This window comes from Strigops habroptila, chromosome 7 (genome assembly GCF_004027225.2).
Source record: "Strigops habroptila isolate Jane chromosome 7, bStrHab1.2.pri, whole genome shotgun sequence".
Lineage (NCBI taxonomy): Eukaryota > Metazoa > Chordata > Aves > Psittaciformes > Psittacidae > Strigops > Strigops habroptila.
Window position 1 is genome coordinate 27,599,459 of NC_044283.2, and position 22,583 is coordinate 27,622,041.

At 36.4% G+C, this 22,583-nt stretch overlaps 1 protein-coding gene across 11 annotated transcripts in view; it reads right to left on the bottom strand.

The window, feature by feature from the left end:
• The window catches only part of FRYL (FRY like transcription coactivator), a 160,583-nt gene that overhangs the window by 75,641 nt on the left and 62,359 nt on the right, over positions 1–22,583 (bottom strand). For all 11 annotated transcript variants that reach the window (XM_030492105.1, XM_030492099.1, XM_030492097.1 and 8 more), the window contains 9 exons: positions 20,203–20,402; positions 13,906–13,959; positions 9,346–9,485; positions 8,804–8,900; positions 6,361–6,440; positions 5,287–5,367; positions 4,652–4,820; positions 3,509–3,601; positions 390–488 (listed from right to left, as the gene is read on the bottom strand). In XM_030492105.1, the coding sequence (XP_030347965.1) occupies positions 390–488; positions 3,509–3,601; positions 4,652–4,820; positions 5,287–5,367; positions 6,361–6,440; positions 8,804–8,900; positions 9,346–9,485; positions 13,906–13,959; positions 20,203–20,322 (933 nt within the window). In that variant the 5' untranslated portion in view covers positions 20,323–20,402. The remainder of the gene's footprint in view (positions 1–389; positions 489–3,508; positions 3,602–4,651; positions 4,821–5,286; positions 5,368–6,360; positions 6,441–8,803; positions 8,901–9,345; positions 9,486–13,905; positions 13,960–20,202; positions 20,403–22,583) is intronic.

Below are 22,583 nucleotides of genomic sequence, written 5' to 3' on the forward strand. Positions count from 1 at the left end.
GCAGAGCAGGGCTATTAACAGGCTGCTACCAGGCTGGAAAAGTCTTGTCTGACACTTTTAACTAAACATAATTTAAATACCAGACTCCCTCAATTCAAGTTCTTTCTAGAAGAGACATTAGGTTAAATAACTCTGTGCTAAAACCCACTAAAATAATCAAAACCAAGCATTGATTTGAAGACAACCCCAAAGTGAGGAAACAGAGCATGTATCTTGCACAAACAAATCAAAATTAGAGCAAATGCATATGCACAGTGCGAATTTAATTATACTTGAACTGAGGAGTTGAGATTTAAATTAATAAGCTGTCAGTTTTTTCTCACATAATGTACTAGATTAAAAGTCTAAGATATGCAAAATAGAGAAGTTTAAATATTTCTTTAAAATACCAGTGAATGCTTCTTTCTTGAACTCAATTCAAAGGTAGTCTGATAAAGCATCTCCACAAAATTTTTCAAACATGGCACATTCACTTCGTTTTTAACAGCCTATTAAAAAAATACACACATAAATGGGTTTAAAAGTTTATACTGTAGGCAATTTAAATATACATTAAGATGTTCATGAGTTCAAGAACATTCGAAAGTTAAATCCTACATAAGTATTTGAGTGTATTTATCTGAAATATAAGCATAAGAAATCATATCATACACTACACCCATACAGTTACAAAGACCCCACAACAAAACCCCAAACCCACAAAAAAAAAAAATCCCTGTTGTATGGCCTGTGTACCATATTTAAAGAAGAAAAGTTAAAGAAGAAAATTTGCCACCAACTAACAAATAAAAACTACACTGAAACTCTTTATAAACATAATTTCACATATTAAAAAACAAAGAAACAAAAAACCCTATGAATTGTTCACTGTTCCCCTCTTCAATGCGCCTCCAGTTCTGAAAACTGAAAACTCAGGAAATGACACACAGTATTACCAGCCAGCCAACCATATAAAGTTCGGCTTTTAGAATTAATGAAACAGATACATGGAGCCCTACACCTTTTAACCCAGTCTGTCCTTGCATACAGAGCAGCCTTACTTCCACAAACCAGGCAGCTACCTTTTTTATCAAAACCTCTGCAAGTCTCTTAAGCTTCTCTCTGGATACCTGTGATGATCCATTTAAACATCCTAATTAAACCTAATTTAGGTTGCCCAAAGAAGTGGTAAATGCTCCATCCCTGGCAGTGACCAAGGTCAGGCTGGACAGAGCCTTGGGTGACATGGTCTAGGGTGAGGTGTCCCTGCCCATGGCAGGGAGGTTGGAACTAGATGATCTTAAAAGTCCTTTCCAATCCTAACAATTGTATGATTCTATGATTATTCTTAATCTACTATTTTACTACTGTGTTTCTGCTTTATTTATCTAATTAGGACGTAGGGGTGGGATGTTTGGAGAGGGGGTTGGCTTTTCTGGAAGAGATCCTCTATACTCATAATTTCCCTACAACACAAGGTAATTTTTTGTTAGATTTTATTACTCAAAGGTATTAATAAGATATGTCATGTCCACCTTGCTAAGAACACTCCGAAAAAATTCATGAAGGGGAAGCATAAAAAATAGTATGTAATATCTCTGTAATGTGTACAGTCCAAAAGGAAAGAACTGAGAAAGTAGTTATGTTTTAAGTCACTTTCTACATACCCCCAAATTCTTTATCTTTTGCTATTCTTAAGCTAGCTCCATGTAAGAAATTAGTCAGGTGTTGCCAGCACCACGCTGTTGCTTTGGGATATAACCTTGGTCTTACAGATCAGCCTCAACTTCCCTGCTGTAAAATATGCTGTCATCCATCGTACCTGAAGGGTCCAAATCAGGTCGTATTTTTTAAAATGCCTGAATAACTAAGCAAGAGAGTAACAGTAAAGACGTCACAATGCCAAAACCCAAGAACTTCCCCACTTAAGCCATTTTCTGTATCCAAGATGCAGAAAAATCTAGATTCAGTTCCTTCACCTCCTTCAAAAAGATTCAAAGTTGTCTCACATCTTCCAAGAAAATGACTGCCCTCTCAACTGCATCTCAATCTGGGATGGACTCTCCGATTCTGTTTAAGAAGCTCCATTTGTATGAAATTACTAGAGACAAAACGAGCCGGAAAGAAAGATCAAGCCTCTCTCACCAACCATTTAAAGAGCTGATTCGGGCTATGCTTGTAGGAAGCAAGCCACAGAACCCCACACATGCTCTGCACAGCCAGCGTGTGTGCCTCCGCGGCTACCACCACATAGTCACAGTTCCCAAATGCTGCTTCTACCTCATTACTATGCATGCAATTTTCACTATATTTAAAATTATGATTTTGCAAACTAATATTTGTGTTTACCTAAATGCTAAGTACTTTTCACTTTGTTCAAAACAACAAGTGCATTCACTTTTTAACAGGACAAGAAATTCTTCTCTAGAAGAGTATAAGTATGCCCAGGTAAGATTAAGACTTCAGTCAATAAACAGCTATTAGTAACACCATCTCATTGTGGTCATGTCTTGAGAAGAAAGATTCTCTCCTTACTAGTCTTTTTTTACAAAAAACCCAAGGTTGAGACCAGTGAAGGAAGAGAAGTTCAGACAGATTTATCTTTCTTTTCCTATGAGCTTGCTTAGATGGGATCCCCACCTGGCTTGCTAGACTTTGTAGATCCTGTTTTGTAGAATGGGATCTGCATGTCGCAGTTCTCAATATACAGCAAGATATGCCCTATGTCATAACATAGAGCCATCACCTGCCATTTTTCGGGACAGTGTGCGAAACACACTGTGGCCTAGCATTTGCTAATACAACTACCATTTTGGATTGACCAAGCTTTACACAACTGAGCAAAAAGGCCTAGGCAAAAGGGGAAGAACCTGTCCTGACTGAAAGCGCTCTTACAAGCAGCACTACAGGCACTGTACATGCAACACTGTGGTAATATTGAGGTTTTTTCTTGTTCACAGCTGCTGGTTTTAGATTTAAAATACAATCGGGAGATGACTGACTGTTCTTCCACTTGAAGGATTACATCTAGTGGACAGTCACTTCTATAATTTTTATTTAATTATCCAAACCCTACATTCTTCCTTCTTGCATGGGAATTCACATTCTTGCTATCGGGCTGTAAAAATGGTACATACCTCAGTTTATTCTAGAAAGAACTTAACAGGTTTCAGTTATACAAAAAAATTCAACAGAACTCTTGAGGGAACAAATATTAAACCAAAGAAATTTCAGATTTTTAGAGCAAGTATAAGATTACACAGTGCTCTGGTGACAAAAGGGTCTAGAAGACAGACAATTTTAAGAAGTTCTGAAAAAAGACTGTAAACTAGATAATACACAAATCACACTCACACATTTCTCTTGTAAAAATTACGTAGGTGCTTGTAATTTACTTAATAGTCTTTCTGAATCTGTATAAATGTAACATTGTGAGACTTAATGGAAGCAATTTTAACTATGAGAGCCTAAGTAAAAGTGAGGGGAATAGTGGGGGGAAAAAACCCAACATAAAATTGAAAATACTTACAGCAGCCACAGGGATGAGAATTTCCACAAACAAACCAGCAAGTGCATGTTTTATATCTTTATCTTTTACTTCCAGGAAGTATTGAGCACATTCCTTAGTAAGGAAGCATAAGAAAAATACTTAGGAAAATGAAGACAAGTGTCACTATGTCATAAAACCCACTAGCAGTATCAGATTAATTGCCAGTATGAATTTAAAACATGCAATGTGTTTAAGTTAGTCTTATATTCCTTGACAATATCAACTTTACAAAACATTAGAAACTTTAAAACCTGCTTCCCCAGCAATTAAAAAGAAACTGAAAGAGCATTTGTAATAGCAGATAGCTATTTACTTCCTTCTCAGAATATAAAAGAATATGCACATTTTTCCTCGGATTATTCTTAAGTTTCAGAAAATACATGCTTACCTCTATTGAAATTATTAGAAAATAGTATTTTACTCTTTTTTTTTTTTCATTTTCAAGCTGACTGTGATGCCAAGAAAATTTTACAGAGAAATAAATAACCCACACATGTTTGCACACTCCACTATACCAAACTGAGCACTCTGGACACAACCTAAAGCACCTATGTGTATGTTAGTTTTTCAGGATTGAGATCAATGTCAATGCCTACCAAACCGCTCTAATAAAATTTATGACCAAGTTGCAACAACTTCAGTTATTGTGGAATGGGTGAGTTACTCATTAGCACAATTTTAATCCACAATTAAGAGATGCAAACAAATAGATTTTAAGTCTCTCTGAAAATTAACTAAATTGTTTTTTAAAGGCAAGTGTTTCTTGGCATCTCAGCTGTTTAAAAAATATATCTAGTAACTTTTTTTTTTTAACCCACTGTTTTCATAAAGAAAGACAATTACTTGATTGCTACCCATTTGCATTTAGTCTTGAAAAAATTCATATATTACATGTTTGCCACATTACTGAGACAAGAGAGAATAGGTTCTCATTATGCTAGGTACTCACAAACTGGAGAGAAACAAATGATTCATACCTCTGAAAGCTTACAAACTAAAGAGAAAAGGATGAAGGACCGACACACAAGTAGAGTGAGCAACTGATCACAGCAAACGTCATTCTAGCTTCACGACAAACATTGAAAATTATGCTCATTTCATTTTTCTGTAATACTCATTTACCTGCATGAACTGAAATGATGCTTCAAAATCCTCCACGGGATACATCTTTACTCTGAAAAACTTCATTCCCATTATCAAACTGATGATACTTTGTACTACATGAGGACTCTGTTCTTTTTGTCGCAGTTCCTTTAATTCAGTGACAAACTTCTTCCTAACAGCTTGGAATCTGAACAAGGGATAGAGATGCCAATTATTTGCATTCTTAGTTACTTTTATATGGTATCTATAATTTTGAACCGATCTCTTTAGTCTGTTAATGGTAACAGCATCTACAGTAAAAGAAACACAAGCAAGATGAACCCTGACACATAAAATCTTGGCAGAGTGCCTCTGATGAACAGCACATGAGAATAAACTCATTAACTTTACAACAACTTTCTCATACCAGGCCTCCTTTCCCTGCACCTGCAAGATGACAGCAAAGCAATTCAGTGCTGTATAAAGATTATTTCTTTATTTGTTCAAGTTTATTGTGCTAGAACATGAAACAGGTATGCCAGACTACACCTGACTACATTTGGCACTTCAGGGATTAGTTACTGTGGTCCTTAATAAATGCTGCTATATTCCATAGTCTTTAAGCCTGGAGTGATTTTTTCCAAAACACAAGAAGAATCGGAGACTGAACTTACTTTGATTGAGCAAGAACCCCTGTCACTTCTGCATATAGGTCTGCAATAATATGCACATTCCCAGTGTTGGTTCCTGAATACCTAAAGATATTGAAAGGAAAAAAAGCGTTAATACAACTTTGTTCTTCCAACCCCCAGGTGTGTTCACAATTACAAACAAAAAGGTTGTTCCCTAGCCAGGCAGATTACTACCATAAAAACAATAAAAGTCAAGCATAAAATGCATGGGTGATATTTAAAGTGATGTAGTTTCATTGCGTGGACATAAGAGACATATTCTGTATAGGAAGTTTACTATAGTTATCCAGACTCTGACTTTTCTTACTCTGGCTGGCTATGCAAATCATTCTGTATATTCTGAGCAAAATAAGCTCAGCATTATATTAAACATGGTATTGGCATCACGGAAACATGGTGGGAAGGCTCCTATGAATGGAGTGTTGGAAGGGAAGGTTATAGGCTCTTTAGGAAAGACAGGCTGGACAGATGGGGAGGGGGTGTAGTTATTTATGTCAATGATCGGCTGGAGACTCTGACTGGGGACGGGTGATGGGCCAACTGAGAGCTTGTGGGTTAGGGTCAAAGGGAGAGCTGCGATGGGGGACATTACTGTGGGGGTCTGCTACAGGCCACCCAATCAGGAGGACTAAAGAGGGCAGGTTTAGGTTAGATATGAGGAAGAAATTCTTTACTGTGAGGGTGGTGAGGCACTGGAACAGGTTGCCCAAGGAAGTTGTGAATGCTCCATCCCTGGCAGTGTTCAAGGCTGGGTTGGAAAGAGCCTTGGGCGACATGGTCTAGTGTGAGGCATCCCTGCCGACTGCAGGGAGGTTGGAACTAGATGGTCTTAAGGTCTCTTCCAACCCTAACTATTCTATGACTCTATGATTTTACGATTCTATGAAACACAGCTGTGTTCTTTCAAGATACATTTTCAGTTTAAAGACACCAATCAGTGTTTGTTTACAGTATTATCACCAACATGCTACATGTGAAGCGAAGGAGAACAACCACAACAATCAAGCACAGGCTGGAAATACACAAAATATTTTGAAGTACACAACTGAAACTTACCCTTCCTTATGTTTAAAGTGCTTAAAAGCCAAGTTTAGAACTTCATGTACTAAAGGATCTGGCACTGGATGAACAGGTATCTGAAATGCAGATACATTTATATGTAACTATGCATGTATATATACACACATATGTATGTATGAAGTAAATAAACAGTACTCTGCAATGCCATGTAAAAATCTCTCCCACCAGAGTCAAAGGACACATCCTTTGTTGGCATATGGTATCAAGTTAATTCTGCAATGTATGAATGTTCAAGGGGACCTGCACTGAAAATTTTCTTAAATTATTTGGCATACTGGCTTTTAGGGATTAAATTAATAATAAACAACAACAATGTAAACACTATGAATTTGACATCTAAATTTACCAGACCAGGTTACCTATGCATCTTTCCACACTTTCTGCCTTGTGAGGTGCTACTATTACAGATTTCACCTCAAAACGCAATTCATCTCAATATAAAGGAAGACAAAACCAAAAAATAAGAAGACAGAAGAGATGATCATCTCCATTTTAGACTTTCTACAGATAAAAGCAGCCAAAACATATAAAACCCTTCCTAGCAATAAGTAATAATTTGGTGAGAAACCAAAACCAAGCATTGATTAGAAAGCTCTTTTTTACTGACATTCTCTTTGACATCACCACTTCTCTCAGGTTTAAAAGAAAACATTTGCTTAAAAATTAAATGTATTCTTTAAAAAAGCAGTATATATAATTATGAAGTCATGCTATCTTTAAATTTTCAGAGCAATTTATGTAGGGACTAGAATAACTCTAGCAAACATTATTGCTTAAACAATAATTAAGATTTTCACTAAAATACATTAGAAGAAAAGATTACTGTCTTGTCTGCAGAAAATGAAGCACTTTCTGCTTGAGAATTTCATACTCTTCTGCATCAAGAAAGCTATTTGTCCAAGAAATTCCAGTTACTGGAACTAGCTATTTACATGCATATTCATACAATGAGTAATATGTAGTTATTTAAGCAAAAGATTTTTGTTCCTACATAGGTTGCATGTGTCACACTCTCTCTGGTTGCTCTGTGCATTTTACAGAAAGGGCTGGATGATATCCTTTGCACCCACTAAAACCAATTTCTAAGCATTAAATAATGATAGGGTTCCCAGGATGATGAATGTAATTTGAATGCAAATATGTTTACTGATAAAAAGCCATCCTTTCTGCGCTTTGACTGCTTCATTGCAGACTCACACTAGAGGCAGAACCTTTCTTTCGATAACTTTTAATATTAAATTGACTGAAGGATTGTCTTACTTGTTTATCTCTGCTTAGCGGCCCGTTGCAGGTCTTTAGCAGAGAAAAATACCCTTATCAGAAAAATACCTATCTTGTCTGGAGTACAGGCATGAGAGGCTTACCAGCATTAGAGGAGTCACCACAGACTCTCTTCAAAATCAAAACTTTGGCACCTCTCCTGACATGTGAATCACTGGCAACATGTACTCTACTCAACAGAGAAACTAGCACCAGTTCAAAATACAGAAGCTATCCATACAACCCTCCAATACTAAACAACCCATTCCATTTCCCTTTTTCTTTTGCACTGATAGAAAATTTAGGCAGGGAGAGAGCATGAGATAAAGATTTTCTGTAAAACACACATAAAAGTTTGATGGTTTTAATAGTGTTCTCTGCATCTATGTTCATGTAGTATAGGAATATCACTTCGACTCAGAGGACGATAGGCAGCTTTTCTTTTTTCCCTATGTCACAAACATGCCATACACAACCACATAAACATAAATCTCCCTAAAATTATTTGCAAACCAAACCACAGTCCTTGCTTTACTTAGTACAGAAACCCATTTGATTTTCCTGTATCCATACATGTAAGGTAAACTACTGAAGTATCTGAAACATGAAATTTGCTTGCCTGCTTCATGTTTCAAACTGTTTTCTACAGTACTTCCTCCCCTCTCAAAAAAATGTGAGGAAAAAATGCTGCTATTTGAAGCCAAATTCTATCCTCTTGTCCATACACCAATGCGAATTTTGTATTAACAGACATGTAGCATGACATCTAGCACTACACTGTAAGTACACACCCTATTTCTTTTTAAAAAGTGATACTTAATCTTGTCGTTCAATGATTTTACATTGTATTTCAAAAATGCTTAAGCAGACAAAAGGTACTGAACATAAATAAAATGTTATTTTTTACAGTTTTGCTTTTTGCAGTACATCAGCAGGTTTGATTTAGTGGATCCAAGACATGTGAACTGAGATAATGCAGGCATATAAAGACAAGACAGGAGAGGTCAAAGGCTTTATGTAACTGAGAGTGTAATTACAGCCTTGCATATGCTCATCATACATATGCTCCAGTTTTTAACATAAAAATTTAAAAGATATGATCAAAAATGACATTAGAAGCAAAAGATTAAAAGAAGTTTGCCAAAGCAAAGGAGCTTACCTGTTTTAGAACCTCTATTAAAACTAAACAAAAAATGAAATCTACAGCTAAGTCCCTCCTTTCAAGTAGATAATCTCTTTCACGTTGTTGGTCATCCCTAAAGTAAGAAATCAAGAACACACATATTATACATGAGACTGAACACAAATATTGCAAAGAAGTGCTATGCATGTCTTTCATGCAATCACTGCTGCACATGTATATAAAAGGAAATTCTTTGGGATTTGGTGCAGCACTGACATCTTGCCCCTTCCTGAGAGGACCTGCCAACAACCAAAACAACTCAAAAAAGGGAAAGACTAGCTTGAAATTACCAGCATCCAACCTCCTTCTGTATATTAACCCCAAAATAATTAAGTCACTTCATACATATCATCTATGCAAGCTAAATACACTACCTCAAAGAAGCCCATACTCTTTCTACACTGATTTAGGTAGTGACAGATCCAAATACAAAACACTTGTCAAAAAAGCACTAAGTAAACATTTTCTTACAAGAAAGCACACAAAAATCAAACAGACTTTTCAAGGAAAACCCTTACCCCTTCGATTTTGTGCTAGACCGAGGTCTGTATTCGTAAGATTCATCTTCTGTTCCATTTTGACGCCTGTACCAGTCAAACAAGGTGCGTAATAAGGAAGGGAGACAGTGCTCTGCTACTGAGCTCATAGAGCTTATCAACTGAAAAAAAAGTAAGAAAAATACTTTAGCATGATAAAGCAATCTAAAAATCCTAGAATTATAATCATTCTTTCAAACTGGGTTTTAACGCTAAAAATCATGTATCATATAATGTTACAAAGTGGCAACTTTATGTATTATTTCCACATAGGGCAATTACTGTAAATATGACTCACCAAGTCAATTACTATAATAAATTTAAGCAACCTGTTCTGAAGCTCACAGGGATCACGGAATGCTAAATTTATACAGATAACCCATATAAAGCCATTGAGGGAAAAAAACCCCAAAACAGCAGATATATTAGCATGTCCCTGAATCTTGTCATGATTCTAAAGTTACATGGTTTTTTTTCTAAAGTTACATGTACAATTCAATGATTCTAAAGTTACACGTTCCTTTAGAATTCTGTGAGGTACAAATTAAGATGTTGTTCATGAAAATTTTCTGACAAACTTCCTTGGAAAAAAAACCAATAGCGAAAACTTGGGAATAGGGAGAGGAGAAGACGAAAGAAAAACTATGAGAAAATTTGAGATGCTTGTGGGCTATTAAAACTATTATCCTTCAGTAAGAGGAAGCATTGGAAAAAAGAACTTGAAAGGCTCATTTTTATTCACAAAGCTTTGAAAAATCTTGACTGAGATTTCATGTGCCGCTTGCATCAGCTTGGGGCACTCAGATATCTCTGCTGGCCTCACTCCAGCCATGAGCAGAAATCACAAGTTAAAAGCATTAATATATTTGGGGGAAAAAAAAAATTACTCAGAAAGCAGCAGAACGAACTCTCCTCATGAGTTACTAAACTAAAGGTATTAGATTCAGCATAAAATCATCAAGGTAATCCTTAGAATAAAAGCTAAAGCTGAACTTGATGAAGAAAGGATCTATCACCAATCACAGCAATCCAAAATGTGCTTTTCCTTCAGGATTTACTGTCGATTCCCATACTCCAAATAACCTAAACACTGGGTAACTACATTAATTTCACTTTCTCTAAAAATAACAAGTTCTCTATCTCTAAAAATAACGACATATCCAATATATTGCACGGTGCTACGTTCATACAGCAAGCACAAACACAGAAGGACAGGAAGAGAGGAAGTGAGCACTGAAGTTGCCCATTGCTCTCACAAAGCATTTCTACTCTCCTGCTCTCCTTCTGGATTGATGTGTTTATTAGTAGAAGAAAAATAAGAAGACTGCATTTTAAGCTTTACTAAATCTTTTCCTTAGGTTTTCCTGCAAGCTTACACAGTGTAATAATACTACTATCACTCGTAACCATTCCAGCAGTTAGGCAACTTACATCATCTTCCACAGAAACAAGCTGTAGCACATGAATTAAAAGTTTTGTCACTAGTGAAGCGCTAAACCCAGAAACTGATGTTATAAAGCATTTTCCTCTTCAAATGCAAAATCAGTTTTACATTATAATTATTTATTTCCTGCCAAGTTTTGCATCCTTAACATTCTAATGAGAAGGCACTGGAATTATCAGAAAGATGAAATCTTTGCTCATATTACATAGCTGGTAAGCAGAACACAAGCTATATGCTTATTCTTTTTATTTAAAATAATTGCCATACCTCTTGGATACTAAATTCAAGATTGTCTTATATAAAAATTGCAAGAAAACCCTTTTATTTTAGCATTACATTAAGTCTATGTTGAAAGCAGCAATCCAGACAAAGAGGTCCTGTAATGTCCAAGAGCACGGGGCTGCACTAGTCATCATGACGCATACTTATATTCCTTGGAACGAAACAGCAAAGCATGCTCCAGTCTTAAAGGCCATAACACATTGCTAACTGCTGCACTCAACATACCCAACAGTACACTGAGAAGTAAGGAGAGAAGATGAAAAATTATAGTAAGATGCTAGAGCCCAAATTCTAGCTGTGGCCAAAATCCTGATCCTGAAAACCTGGCTCAAGTTGTGCCTAATCATGAACAAGCCTGAACCCCCGAGATACATCTGTTTTCAGTCACTGAGATGGCCAAGATACACTTCTGCACGATCAGAAAGTTTTGGTGTCTTAGGACAAGAGTAGGAAATTGCCAAGTATGATTCCTACAAGAAATAAAAGAAGAAAAATAGAAGCTATTTCAGTTTCAAGCTGTACAAGCAAAAATATTTTAAGAAATGCAATATATGCTCTACGAAAAAATTCCTGTCCAGTAGCTTCCTGGTACACTAGGAATGATAAAGGGAAATAATTCTAAAATATACTAAAATGCTAAAATAGTTTAGAGGTGCATCAACATAAAAAATTCCTTCTTATTTTCCAAAGTTCCATCTCTTTTAGCTAAATTTACATTTGTGTTCCAATTAAAACTTCAGTCACAAAGAACTGTCCTATTTGAAAATTAAAAGCTATTCATTTTGCACGCTCAGACTAATAGTAGCACTCTTGGTCTGGTTATGCTTCCAACAGAAACACTTTATAATCCCATTAAACAGCTATTTTATTTTTTCATTATAGGGACAGGCAACACTACACACCTTTCTCCTCCATCCCTCTTTTCACCACTTACTGAGATGACAGAATGAGTGTTAACTAGATACCTTCTTACTCCTAGAGTATCTCTTGTGTTTCAATCAAGCTCTTTTTATTCACGAAGTACACCACTTACTAGCTCAGACACCATATCAGTAAAGCTAAAGCCACTTTTTAGACTCAAATTCCTAATTCCATAAAGATCTCTAGGTGAATAAGGTTGGCCCAACAACAGCTCTAACTTCTCTGCTGGATCCTGTGGCTCTGCACTCTGGATCCTCCTCTCCCCCGTACTTTGCCAATCTCTTTTTACTCTGCAATCTTCTGCACTGTTGGGAGAATTGATCTTAATGTGGGTTTCATAGACCCAGCAATGAACAGAGAAAAGCTAACTTAACTCCTTTTGCCAAACATTCAAAATTCCATACCAGAATTCACAATCCCTGTCACCACAAGGGAGCCATTCTGCTCTGCCTCTCTAAAGTAGTTTAGCAGCATCATTACATTCAGATCTCGAAGAACCCAAAGTACATTACAATTAGAACAAAATAAGAACATACACACACATACATATTTAGCCACAAAATCAAAACAAATTATTTTTAAAGTACTACATTTTTAGAAAAACAAGTTTATTTTTATATCAAAATATTTCAAAAGTTATATGCTTTTTTTTCTTCATTCAGCATATTTTTAGAACCCATTTGTAGTTTAATACATGATTACTAGTGATTTACAGAAAACAACCTTAACTGAGGAAAAACGTGGCAGTAGGAAGGGGGGCAAAATTAGAAAAATTATTAACATTGCTGATGTACATATTTCTTTAGATCATTCCTATTATGCGTTTTATTTAGCTTTTGGTCAGCTTTAAAACAAAATACTGTAGCTACCAAAGAATTTATGCTCTATCCCCCCCATTTTCCTTGCTTATGAGTATACTTTAACTTAGGAGAGAACGGCCTTACAGAAGGTTAGGTCAGAAAACATTAAAAGGTTATGTGAGATTTCTGGTGGTGGCTTTGTTTTTGTTTTTCTTTGAAAAGAAAATTATGCATCAAATAGTATGTGCTATTATTTGTTTCTCTTTTGGGAGGAGGGAGAAGAGGTGCACGGATGGCTATTAACTGAAAAGTAGGGGCAGGTCCACAGTTTTCACTGCAATGTCTAATACCTATATCCAAGGAGTAATGGAAAGCATGAAACAAAAATCCAGTTACAGAAGATATGGACAGAACACTGAACTTCATACAGGAAGATGCTGTTTAGAACAGGAACAGACAATTAATGAGGGTTTATCTGAATGCTGTCTCTCCATTGCAAGGAAGTAGTTACAAGACAAAAACATGCCTATGCTAAGAAAGGATGAGAAATACAGACAATGAACATGAATAAATTGAGCTGTTATTCCAGGTACAGTTCACTTATTGTTAAGTGAAAGAGAATTGCCTCACAGTGGAACTATACGCTCAGCAAAGGAAAAGCAGCATTCTGAAACTACCTTATGCCTTCTTCATAGAATCAAAAAGCCCTCAGTAAAAGCCATGTTACTGAAATTAACACTATTTGCTTAGAAAAGCAGAACCCCAAACACTGGAATAATAAGTGATATAGGCTGAGATTACACAAAGCCTGTTAACAAGAGCAGAAATAAACTGAGTCTTTTTGTCCCCTACCATATTTCAGCACCTTTCCTCCAGCAGCTTTCACTGCCACCTTCAAATAATTGATGTATTCTACTAGTTCTTAGTATCATACTCTACACTGGAAAATAAAGTCTGACTAACATTCAAAATATAAATCTTCTGACGCCGATTCAGATGTGGATGTTCCAAGTTAATACAACAGTGGAACCACTATTCTGCAAAAACAGGCTACCTTAATCCAATAAAAGCTACCTTCAATTACATGTGTCCTACCTGATCAAACTGAAGATCTTCACCTCTTTGAAGAGATCTGGACAAGAGCTTTTCCTGTAAAAAAAAAAAAAAGCAAAACATGATGACACACATGAATTTCACAATGCAATTGACTGTTATCAAAGATAGATCCCTTTTTTTTTTTTTCCAGTTATATTACAGAACAAAAAAATAACCTGCAATGTGAATAGCTGCGTTATTTTTCAGGTAGAATCATTTCTAAAGATGTGAAGCATAGTCACATAATCGAAAAATACAGATCTAAAATTGTTTTGATAGCAATAATGTTAAAGACTGACACAAAAAATGTCGAACACCTCTCCAAACTGCAGGGCCTGCAGCAGCGTGCTCAACAGAGATAGCTGGCAGTGGCTGCCAAATATAACTTAGAAGGAAAGCCATTCCCATCTGAATTAACGAGCATATTTATGTTCATATAAGGCAGTTATTCTAAGCTACAAGAATGACTTTTAAAATGCCTTCACAAAGGCAGAGACAATTGTTCAATGCTTTTCCAATCTGCATTTTCCCTGAACTGCAATGAAAAATAGCTAGAAAGCCTAGTCCAGGACAAGGAGAATGTCAGTAACTTGCTTTACATTTGTAATAACTTTGTCAGGTGCAAAAAAGATGCAGTATTACTAAAACTTAATTATTACAATATTTCATTGCTACCAGTACCATACGACATACTGCTCTGTTAAAAGCAAAATTAACTGACAAAATAATTTAGTGAGAATTAAAGAATTAAGAAAACAAAACACTCATGTACTATAATACACTAATTCTTACTAGTCACTTTCGAGAGTACCAAATTATACAGTTACACAAAATACAACATACTGGCACTGAGGATTAATGATTTACAGCAAGCCAAGTGCCACAGTAACAGCTTTTAGGGCACACTACAAAGCAGTAAGATATATAAAGATGTGATGAGCATTTCTTGTAATTTCAAGAAATTTTAAACTACTTTTCACTTTATTATAAATGCATGGAAAATGTTATCTTTGATAAGGAAAGTAGAAAATGTACTCAAGGTAAGGAGTTAATAGCTCATGTGAGACTGCAGTAAGCAAACAAAGCATTTATGAAGCAAGTTAAGTCAAGTAGTAAGCTGGAAGAGCTGTTCACTTGCCTGGTCTGGGATGTAAAAGGAGGTGTCAACAGCACTGATAGCCAGGTTTTTTAAAACAAAATAACTGCTTAGTATTTAGTAAGAGACAACACCCATGCTGTCAGGCTGTTGACAAAAAATTTTAAAGTTGATATTGCTTGGCATTTAACACTTGCAAGACTGCAACAGACAGGCTGTATGTTAAACAGATACAAATTGGCATTACATGTACAAAGTCTAAGAATCAAACTATTTTCACTCAACCTAATCGTCATCTTGAAAATGCGAGGCAATTTCTGGCATTTCCGAGTGCAGTTGTATTTGGTGTTCAAAAGGACACAACCTTTGGCAACCTTTACAGCCTCTGAAGACTTGAATTCAACATTGCCTAGGCAAAAAGCATTTTCCTACTCTGAACATATAACTTGAAATAATATAGGTACCAATTCAGAAGTCATTTTCTATAAGCCAAAGAAACCTACTTAATAGTCTAAGAAAAGTCATGTATGTTCAGTTCCAGTACACCTAAATAAAAATATTTTTAAAAAGAAAGTGGTTTCAGGAAATGCATTTAATACCCTGAAATAACTCCATTTGTTCATCAATTGATGTATTACTGAATATTCTTTCATGGTGTATTTAAAAGCAAGGGGGAAAAGGTTTCAGTTACTAGCAAATAAACATTTTTTTTAATCTTACAAATTCATATAATTTTACATGTTATGTCTGTTCAAAACACTGTTATGTGAATTCACGTTTTGCAGCATATACTAAAAGTTCCAGAGAGGATCTGCAAATCAGAATTTCCTTTTAACTAGAACTCCTCCCTCCTCCTTTTTTATAAGAAAACACCTACTGTAGGTGAATTCAGTTTATCTGTACTATGCTTTTAGATAAACGGCACAAACAATTGTAATCTTATCTGTAAAGCAGAAACACAAGAAATGTTCCACTCTATATAAACATCATATATTGCTAAATAAGCAGAAGGAAAATAACTACAAAACTATTTCCCAAGAAGATGGAGAAGTGACTTTCCTGTAAGAAGATGGTAAAAGTCAGGTTCCTTTAGTGTCCTTATGATACAATGCCCTGACACACCACGTGTCCACTGCGGTACTACAAAGCTACTATACAGGTGAACAAACACTGGGTTTATTATATACATTGCATGTGTCTAAAACAGCTCAAGAATATTAAATCAAAGAGAAGTGAATGATCTGTAAGTCCTTACACAAAGAAGCTGAAGTCCATGTCAAAAGATGACAAACTGTTAAGATGGTTCTGAAAGCTTAGCTTTTTCCCAGCTTCTGTACTAATTGAGACACTTCTGTACATCAAATGTTGATATAATTTTAAGATTTTTAGTATCAGAAAGCATAAAGACCTTACAAGTTCATAATCCTCTCTTTATTATTTTTCCTGAGCATTAAAGATTTTTACTGCTAAAAGGTAAATATCACCCTAGTTAATGTAATCCTGACTAAACAAACATGACATAACCAAATAATACTCTTTAACCCTTCACAGGTTAATCAAGGTCTCTGAATTACTTCTATGGCTTTACAATTAACTCTCTTTCAATGTCTCCTCCTAACTCTGCTTTGTCATGGCGCCAGTCATCTCACATGACTTCTAAAAATCTATCAAACAGCATAAAGTAAAGGTCTGGAAACTTTCACTGTGAATTAATAATGTAAGATTTATTTTCCTGGCTTCCTGAAGTTCAGAGAGAGATGGAAATAATAGGTCTGCATTTGTCTTTTATGAATGAAATGAAAAAAAGAAAAAAAAAAAAAAACCAGGAAAAAAAAGAAAAAGAAAAAACAAACTACCGAATTAACCAAAGAGCAGTTTGCATCTATTGTGTAAAGCAGAAATGTCAACATATGGCAGGCAGCAGAGATCAGGCTGTAGACAGACGTGTGTGTGCTGTGCAAACAACTGCACCCATGGAAAAAGGTACCACCCGTTGGCACCCCTCCAGCATTCACTGGCTTGTCCTCTGGTTGCTAGCACACTTCAGCAGAGGGCTCAGGTGAGCCTGCCTCCTTCTGCCGTCGAAGCTGCTGCAGGAAACCACACAAGGGATGCTGCCTTGCCTCCTGCGGCCCAAGCGCTGCGCAGTGCCTGCATCCTTGCCCCAGGGTCAGGGCAGCATACGAGAAACACCACACTGAAGAAATGCTAAATTATACAGACTTCAGACAAGCTTTTGAAAGCACCTACACAAGACTTGCAAAGAGCATATTGTGCTAGTCTGAACACTGTTCAGTATCTCAATGATGGAATAAAATTGCTGGCATTGGCAACAGGCTTAAACAGTCTTGCTACTTTTGACTGAAGTCAAACAATTTCGTATATTAGCAGCTTACCTAGTTAATAGCTTGGTAACTTGGTGGCACCATGTTAAACTCTCTGCCTAAATTCTAACCCATTTTTACAGGCAGCCTGACAAAATACAAGGTAACTGAGTTTATCACTAATCTTTTTCATTGGTATAGTCTGTTTCACACATGGGGAAGGCTGGTACTATGCCTCAAGTCAACCTGCTCAGCCAACAAAGACTCTTTTAAGCTACAGTAAATTGTGTCTGAGCCCGTTTTCCTTTAAAACCCTGTATTACTTCAAAAAGTTTAGAAAAAATGATTTAACAAACAAAGCAAAAAAACAACCAACCAAACAAGGTGTTTTAATTTTTAAATTTCATTTACTCACTAAACAGATGATCTTCCTTCCTCTGGTTATGCTCACTACTCGAATAATTTATTTTAAGCATTTGCTGATAGCTCCTTCCGTAACTTTGGAAACTCTGTGGTATTAGAATTTTGCAAGTAGAGAATTCTTAATTAAAAATCAGTGAAAGGAAACTACTTTCTTACTCACTGAGTATCGTAAGCAAATTCACAGCCAGAGAAACCATTTAGTCACCTTTTTAAAATCATAGGTCAGATACTTCTAATAAAACCCATACATCTAGTCAAAATGGTGCTGTCCCCTCACCCCCAGGTGCTGCCTTGATCTAAAGTTACAATTTTATTCTTTTATTATTATGTTTAATTAATTTTTGCTCCCCTACTGGCAGCTTCATCTTCAAGTTTTGAAAAGCGTTTAGCTCCTACCTTTAATTGGTCTGGCTCCGAAATCTCTCCAATAGCTTCATCCAACAGCCTAGCTTCATCTAACACATTAAAGATTTATGTAACACTATATATATATTCTCCACATTATTATTTGTAGCCAAGTCATCCCACAAAATCAAATCACAATAAAATGATAAAGGGCTTTCCTCTCTTCCATTAAAGCCTTTTCTTCGATCTTAGTCAGTGCCTTTCCTGTACCCAGTCAGCCTTTTATGTTTATTTTTAAATGCCATACACCAGAACTGAATATTCAGCATTTACATCAAATACTACATTCAAAAATTAAACCACTTCAGTAATATAGTACTTCCTTTCATTGAAACACCTAAGGATTCCCTTCTACCTCTTTGTGTTACACAGGCTCAGGTTGTTTCACTTTTCCACAACTTTTGGTACCTCTTTTAAATTGCTGGTTTTCTTTATAGCCCTTCCTTCCAACCAATATAAAATAAGGAATGGTGACTGGATGTGTAAATTTACATTTGATCACATTAAAAAGTATTTTGTTTAAAGGAATTCAACTTAGCAAATGAACACAGACAGAACTGTTAAAGACCTTCACAAATGCCTACTCCAGTAATAGTTACAATTTCTTATTTTATCTCAAAGAATTTTATACGTACTGCATACACACAAAATAGCAATTTCAGAATCTTAGCAGTAAAAGATCCTGACTAAGGCAGGCTTCGTGCATAAAGCCTCAAGAGAAAACACAGCTGGGAATCACTCTTCTCTGGAAAGTGCATTATTTCACTAGTTTCCCAGGTTTCACAATTTTTAATCTGGTGAGATGTTGCGATTTTGTACAGTTAACAGATAGAAAAAAACTTGTGTAACTACCAGTCACCAGCATGGCAGGGAGACACAGCCCAGGATTGTTGTCAGAGGATTTATTTAATCTGGTCTAGGGGCAAGTGTTTCAGCACAAGTGAGCTTCAGGGCTATCGTATTTACCTTGCTATCAGTATTCCAGTTAGGAGATTTCACTCCAAACCAGCTGTGCCTGCAGGAAAAGCCCTCTTCAGTTCATCTGACTTATGTTTACGTCATGCTGGCCAAGCACTACCCTCCCTGTATGTTTAGCAGAAGGGGCCAAGGGGGCGGCATTCACAGCAGTAGGCACACAGAGCACCCTGAGTGGAACTCTCTGCCATTTCCACCCACAGCATCACCACCCCTAGAGCTCTCCTCTCATTTCTTAGCCATGCACCCTTCACTATTTGCATGCTCCTTTTCCTGCAAAGTTTCTGTGCTTTCTTACCAAACCTTCCTGAGTACTGACTCTTTTGGAGCCACTACTCCAAAAGTACTGTCCATAAGGAAACAGACAAGTTATGTTTAAGTTGTTGGGCTTGCCCGGTACACATACACACACACACACACATATATATATGATGTTTACCTATGTAGGTGTGTATAAAGCATTTCACTTTCCTCAGCCTTTAATCTACTAATGATTTCAGTTGAAGATGATTCCATAACTGACACCACAAAAAATGCTTAGCCCCATTTTTGTGTTCTTTTGGACTGCTTAATAAAATTTTTTCCTAAAGTTTCAAAACTGGATTTCACCAGCAGGATTCTGCATTTTGCCTTATCTGCAATATATGCTGGCTACTATGTTCTTCCAGGTTTTAGTGTCATTACTTTGGAAAGCAAACCAAATGCATCTTTTCTTGAAAGTATATTGTCGAAGTACTATTTCAAAGAAGCATCAACAGGAAACACATTTCACAGTGTTAATGAAGGACTGTTTTTTGCTGTCGCTGTTTCCTTTTATAACTTTACAGAACTTACGAATACTACGAGGTCTTGTTTCCAGTAACCACTACATAATAGTTTTAATGGAAGCAAATAAAGCATAATCCAGGTAGCAACCCTGTTTGCAGAAGCCTATTTATTCTTGAAGTAATCCCTTTGAAAAGTCAGCAATATCTGGGGAATTTTTTTTTCAGTAACCACACATGATAAATCAGCCTATTTTAGGAAAAAAAGCAGGACCATTTCAAAGGACACTATGAAAGAAAAAGGACTCACCAAAGGTTCAGCCATTACAAGTTCAATTTTCTTTTCAGCTTGAACAGCAAATTCAGCAAAGAGGCTTTTGATGACATACTCGCCAGGTTTGACATCTGGATCAATAGTAATGTTAGACATGATGATGCCTCTCTTTTCCCAGGTGGAAACAACACTTGGAGAAACTCTGCGTTTATTTACTCTGCTGGGTGGCGTGGAGGCTATAGGGAAAAAAATAAAATAAAAAGCTATAAGCAGAGTTTCTAAATACAGTGTCTGTGTTTAGACACTTCTTTACTTGCCCATCCACCACACAAACATATTTACACAGTAAATGCTGTAAACCAGAAGGAGGATATAAGTAGTTTTAATATCCAACAACATTTTCCTTTTTAATTAGGTAGGAAATTCCACTGTAAGTTACAGAAGGGTTTACAATGTAACTCATTTTTGTTATTGACAACATGTAAAACTATCATGCACTCTGTGAACCACCCTGTTCTGAATACAACTGTATGATGACCAAGATTACAGCTTTTAATATACGGTGTCTTCAGTTCAAGTATGAGTAAAAATCACAAGGTTCAATGCAAAGGGTTATACCCCCATATTCTGAGGCATTTGCCTGATTCAATTTTTATAAATCATTCATGAAGTTCAAGTTTCTACTTGGTGTCCAAATACCATCTAGAAAATATTTCCTTGGCCTCTCTTGGCACTTTCTGTCAGTAAGGTTATTTTCCTGACAAGAACACAAACCCTTTCTATACATGTCATGCTACCTATTTTTCTCCACTCTCTAGTCACAAATTTGAAAGACTTGTTCCTTATCAGAAATATTAATTATTTTATCAATATAAATAACACTGGATATATTCGACTCCTCTAAGGATTAGTGCTTTCACCTTTATACTGAAATTATTATATACTAAGTTTACATATATTTATCCAACTATAATTTTATTTTTCTCCCTAAGCACTCAAAAACATTTCTTTATTATCACAGTTACCACCCAATGTGAATTGTAGTACCCAAAATCTGGTATCAGAACTCACTCATACATGAGTTTAACACACACATACTCAAGAGTAAATAATTACAATTCTTGTCTTGCACACTACAAATCAAAATATCCATTGACATCTCTAGTGATGCCCCAGATCTACCAAGCAAGGTCTGGTATTTCTCTAGTATATTCCATGACTGCAGATAGTATTTTTTACTGATATTAGGAATTGATATTAAGAATTACCTATTGATATTTTACCTATTTTCCTAAGACAGTTGTACAGGAAGCCTAGTCTCCGTCTGTTTTACTGTATTACATATTGTGATTTGTTCAGGTCAGCTGCTTTAAGGCTTTCTGCAGTTAAGGTATGAGGAGATGCACTTGGCCAATTTTGATGAACCTGCGAAATTTTTGCCTGTTTTCAACTTGTACACATGCAATTCTACTTGTTAAATATTATCTACAAGTTCTAGTAGAACATCTTTAGCATTCAACTCATTCATGAAAATACTGGTTGCCATAGAGACAAAACCGTTGGTACTTCACTTCGCAACTTCCAAAGTCTCTTGAGTCTCAGCCATTCAGAGTTTTTTCTCTCCGTTCAGAAAGTTACATTTTAGGTAACGCAGACCTCCTTGACTTCAATTGAAAGCAATCATTTATCAAACACATTCATGAAGCGAGCAGTTCAGTGGGAGTGAAAACAGAACAGTCACAACTACTTTAGCCTTTAATCAAAAAGGCAGGCCACCTTGCATAAGGTTCTGAGTACCACATGGGACCTGTGGTTTTTTCACCTAAGTTTTGTACAAACTTGCTGCTGAGTTGTAGTAACGTGTATTTTTTTCCTTTATGCAAATTGCAGTATGCTGTCTTCAAAGCTGGAAGGACTTGCCAAGGTCACAGAGCTGAGTTCCCAGCAACTGAGGGCAACACCAGAATGACATGCGCACACACCACATGCCATAAAGAATTTCTGAACATACTTTCGCATTTTGATCTAGCACTTCAGTCTTGGTAACAGAGGTCCTAAAAGACACAGACGAGTGTGTGCCACACAGGCAATGGGAGATCAAAGACACTGCCCCCTTCTAGATCCCAATGGTGGAAGTTCACTAGATGGAAGTACACAAAGGCATTAAGAAACAGAACAAAGCGCATGTTGCAAAAGGAGGATGACAACCCGAAGCATCTCACTTGAGAGAAAAATTCTTTCCTGTCCTGTATCTGATGACTGGCTTGTCTCTCAGTACAGAAGCATAAACGTGTCAGGTACATTACAATTCTTTCCAGTGTCCACATTCTCCAGCATCTGTGCGCTTGTCATTCTTAAGCCCTGATGCTTCCAAAGACAGCCCAGGAAACGAGATATGCATTTTATGTCAAGAACAA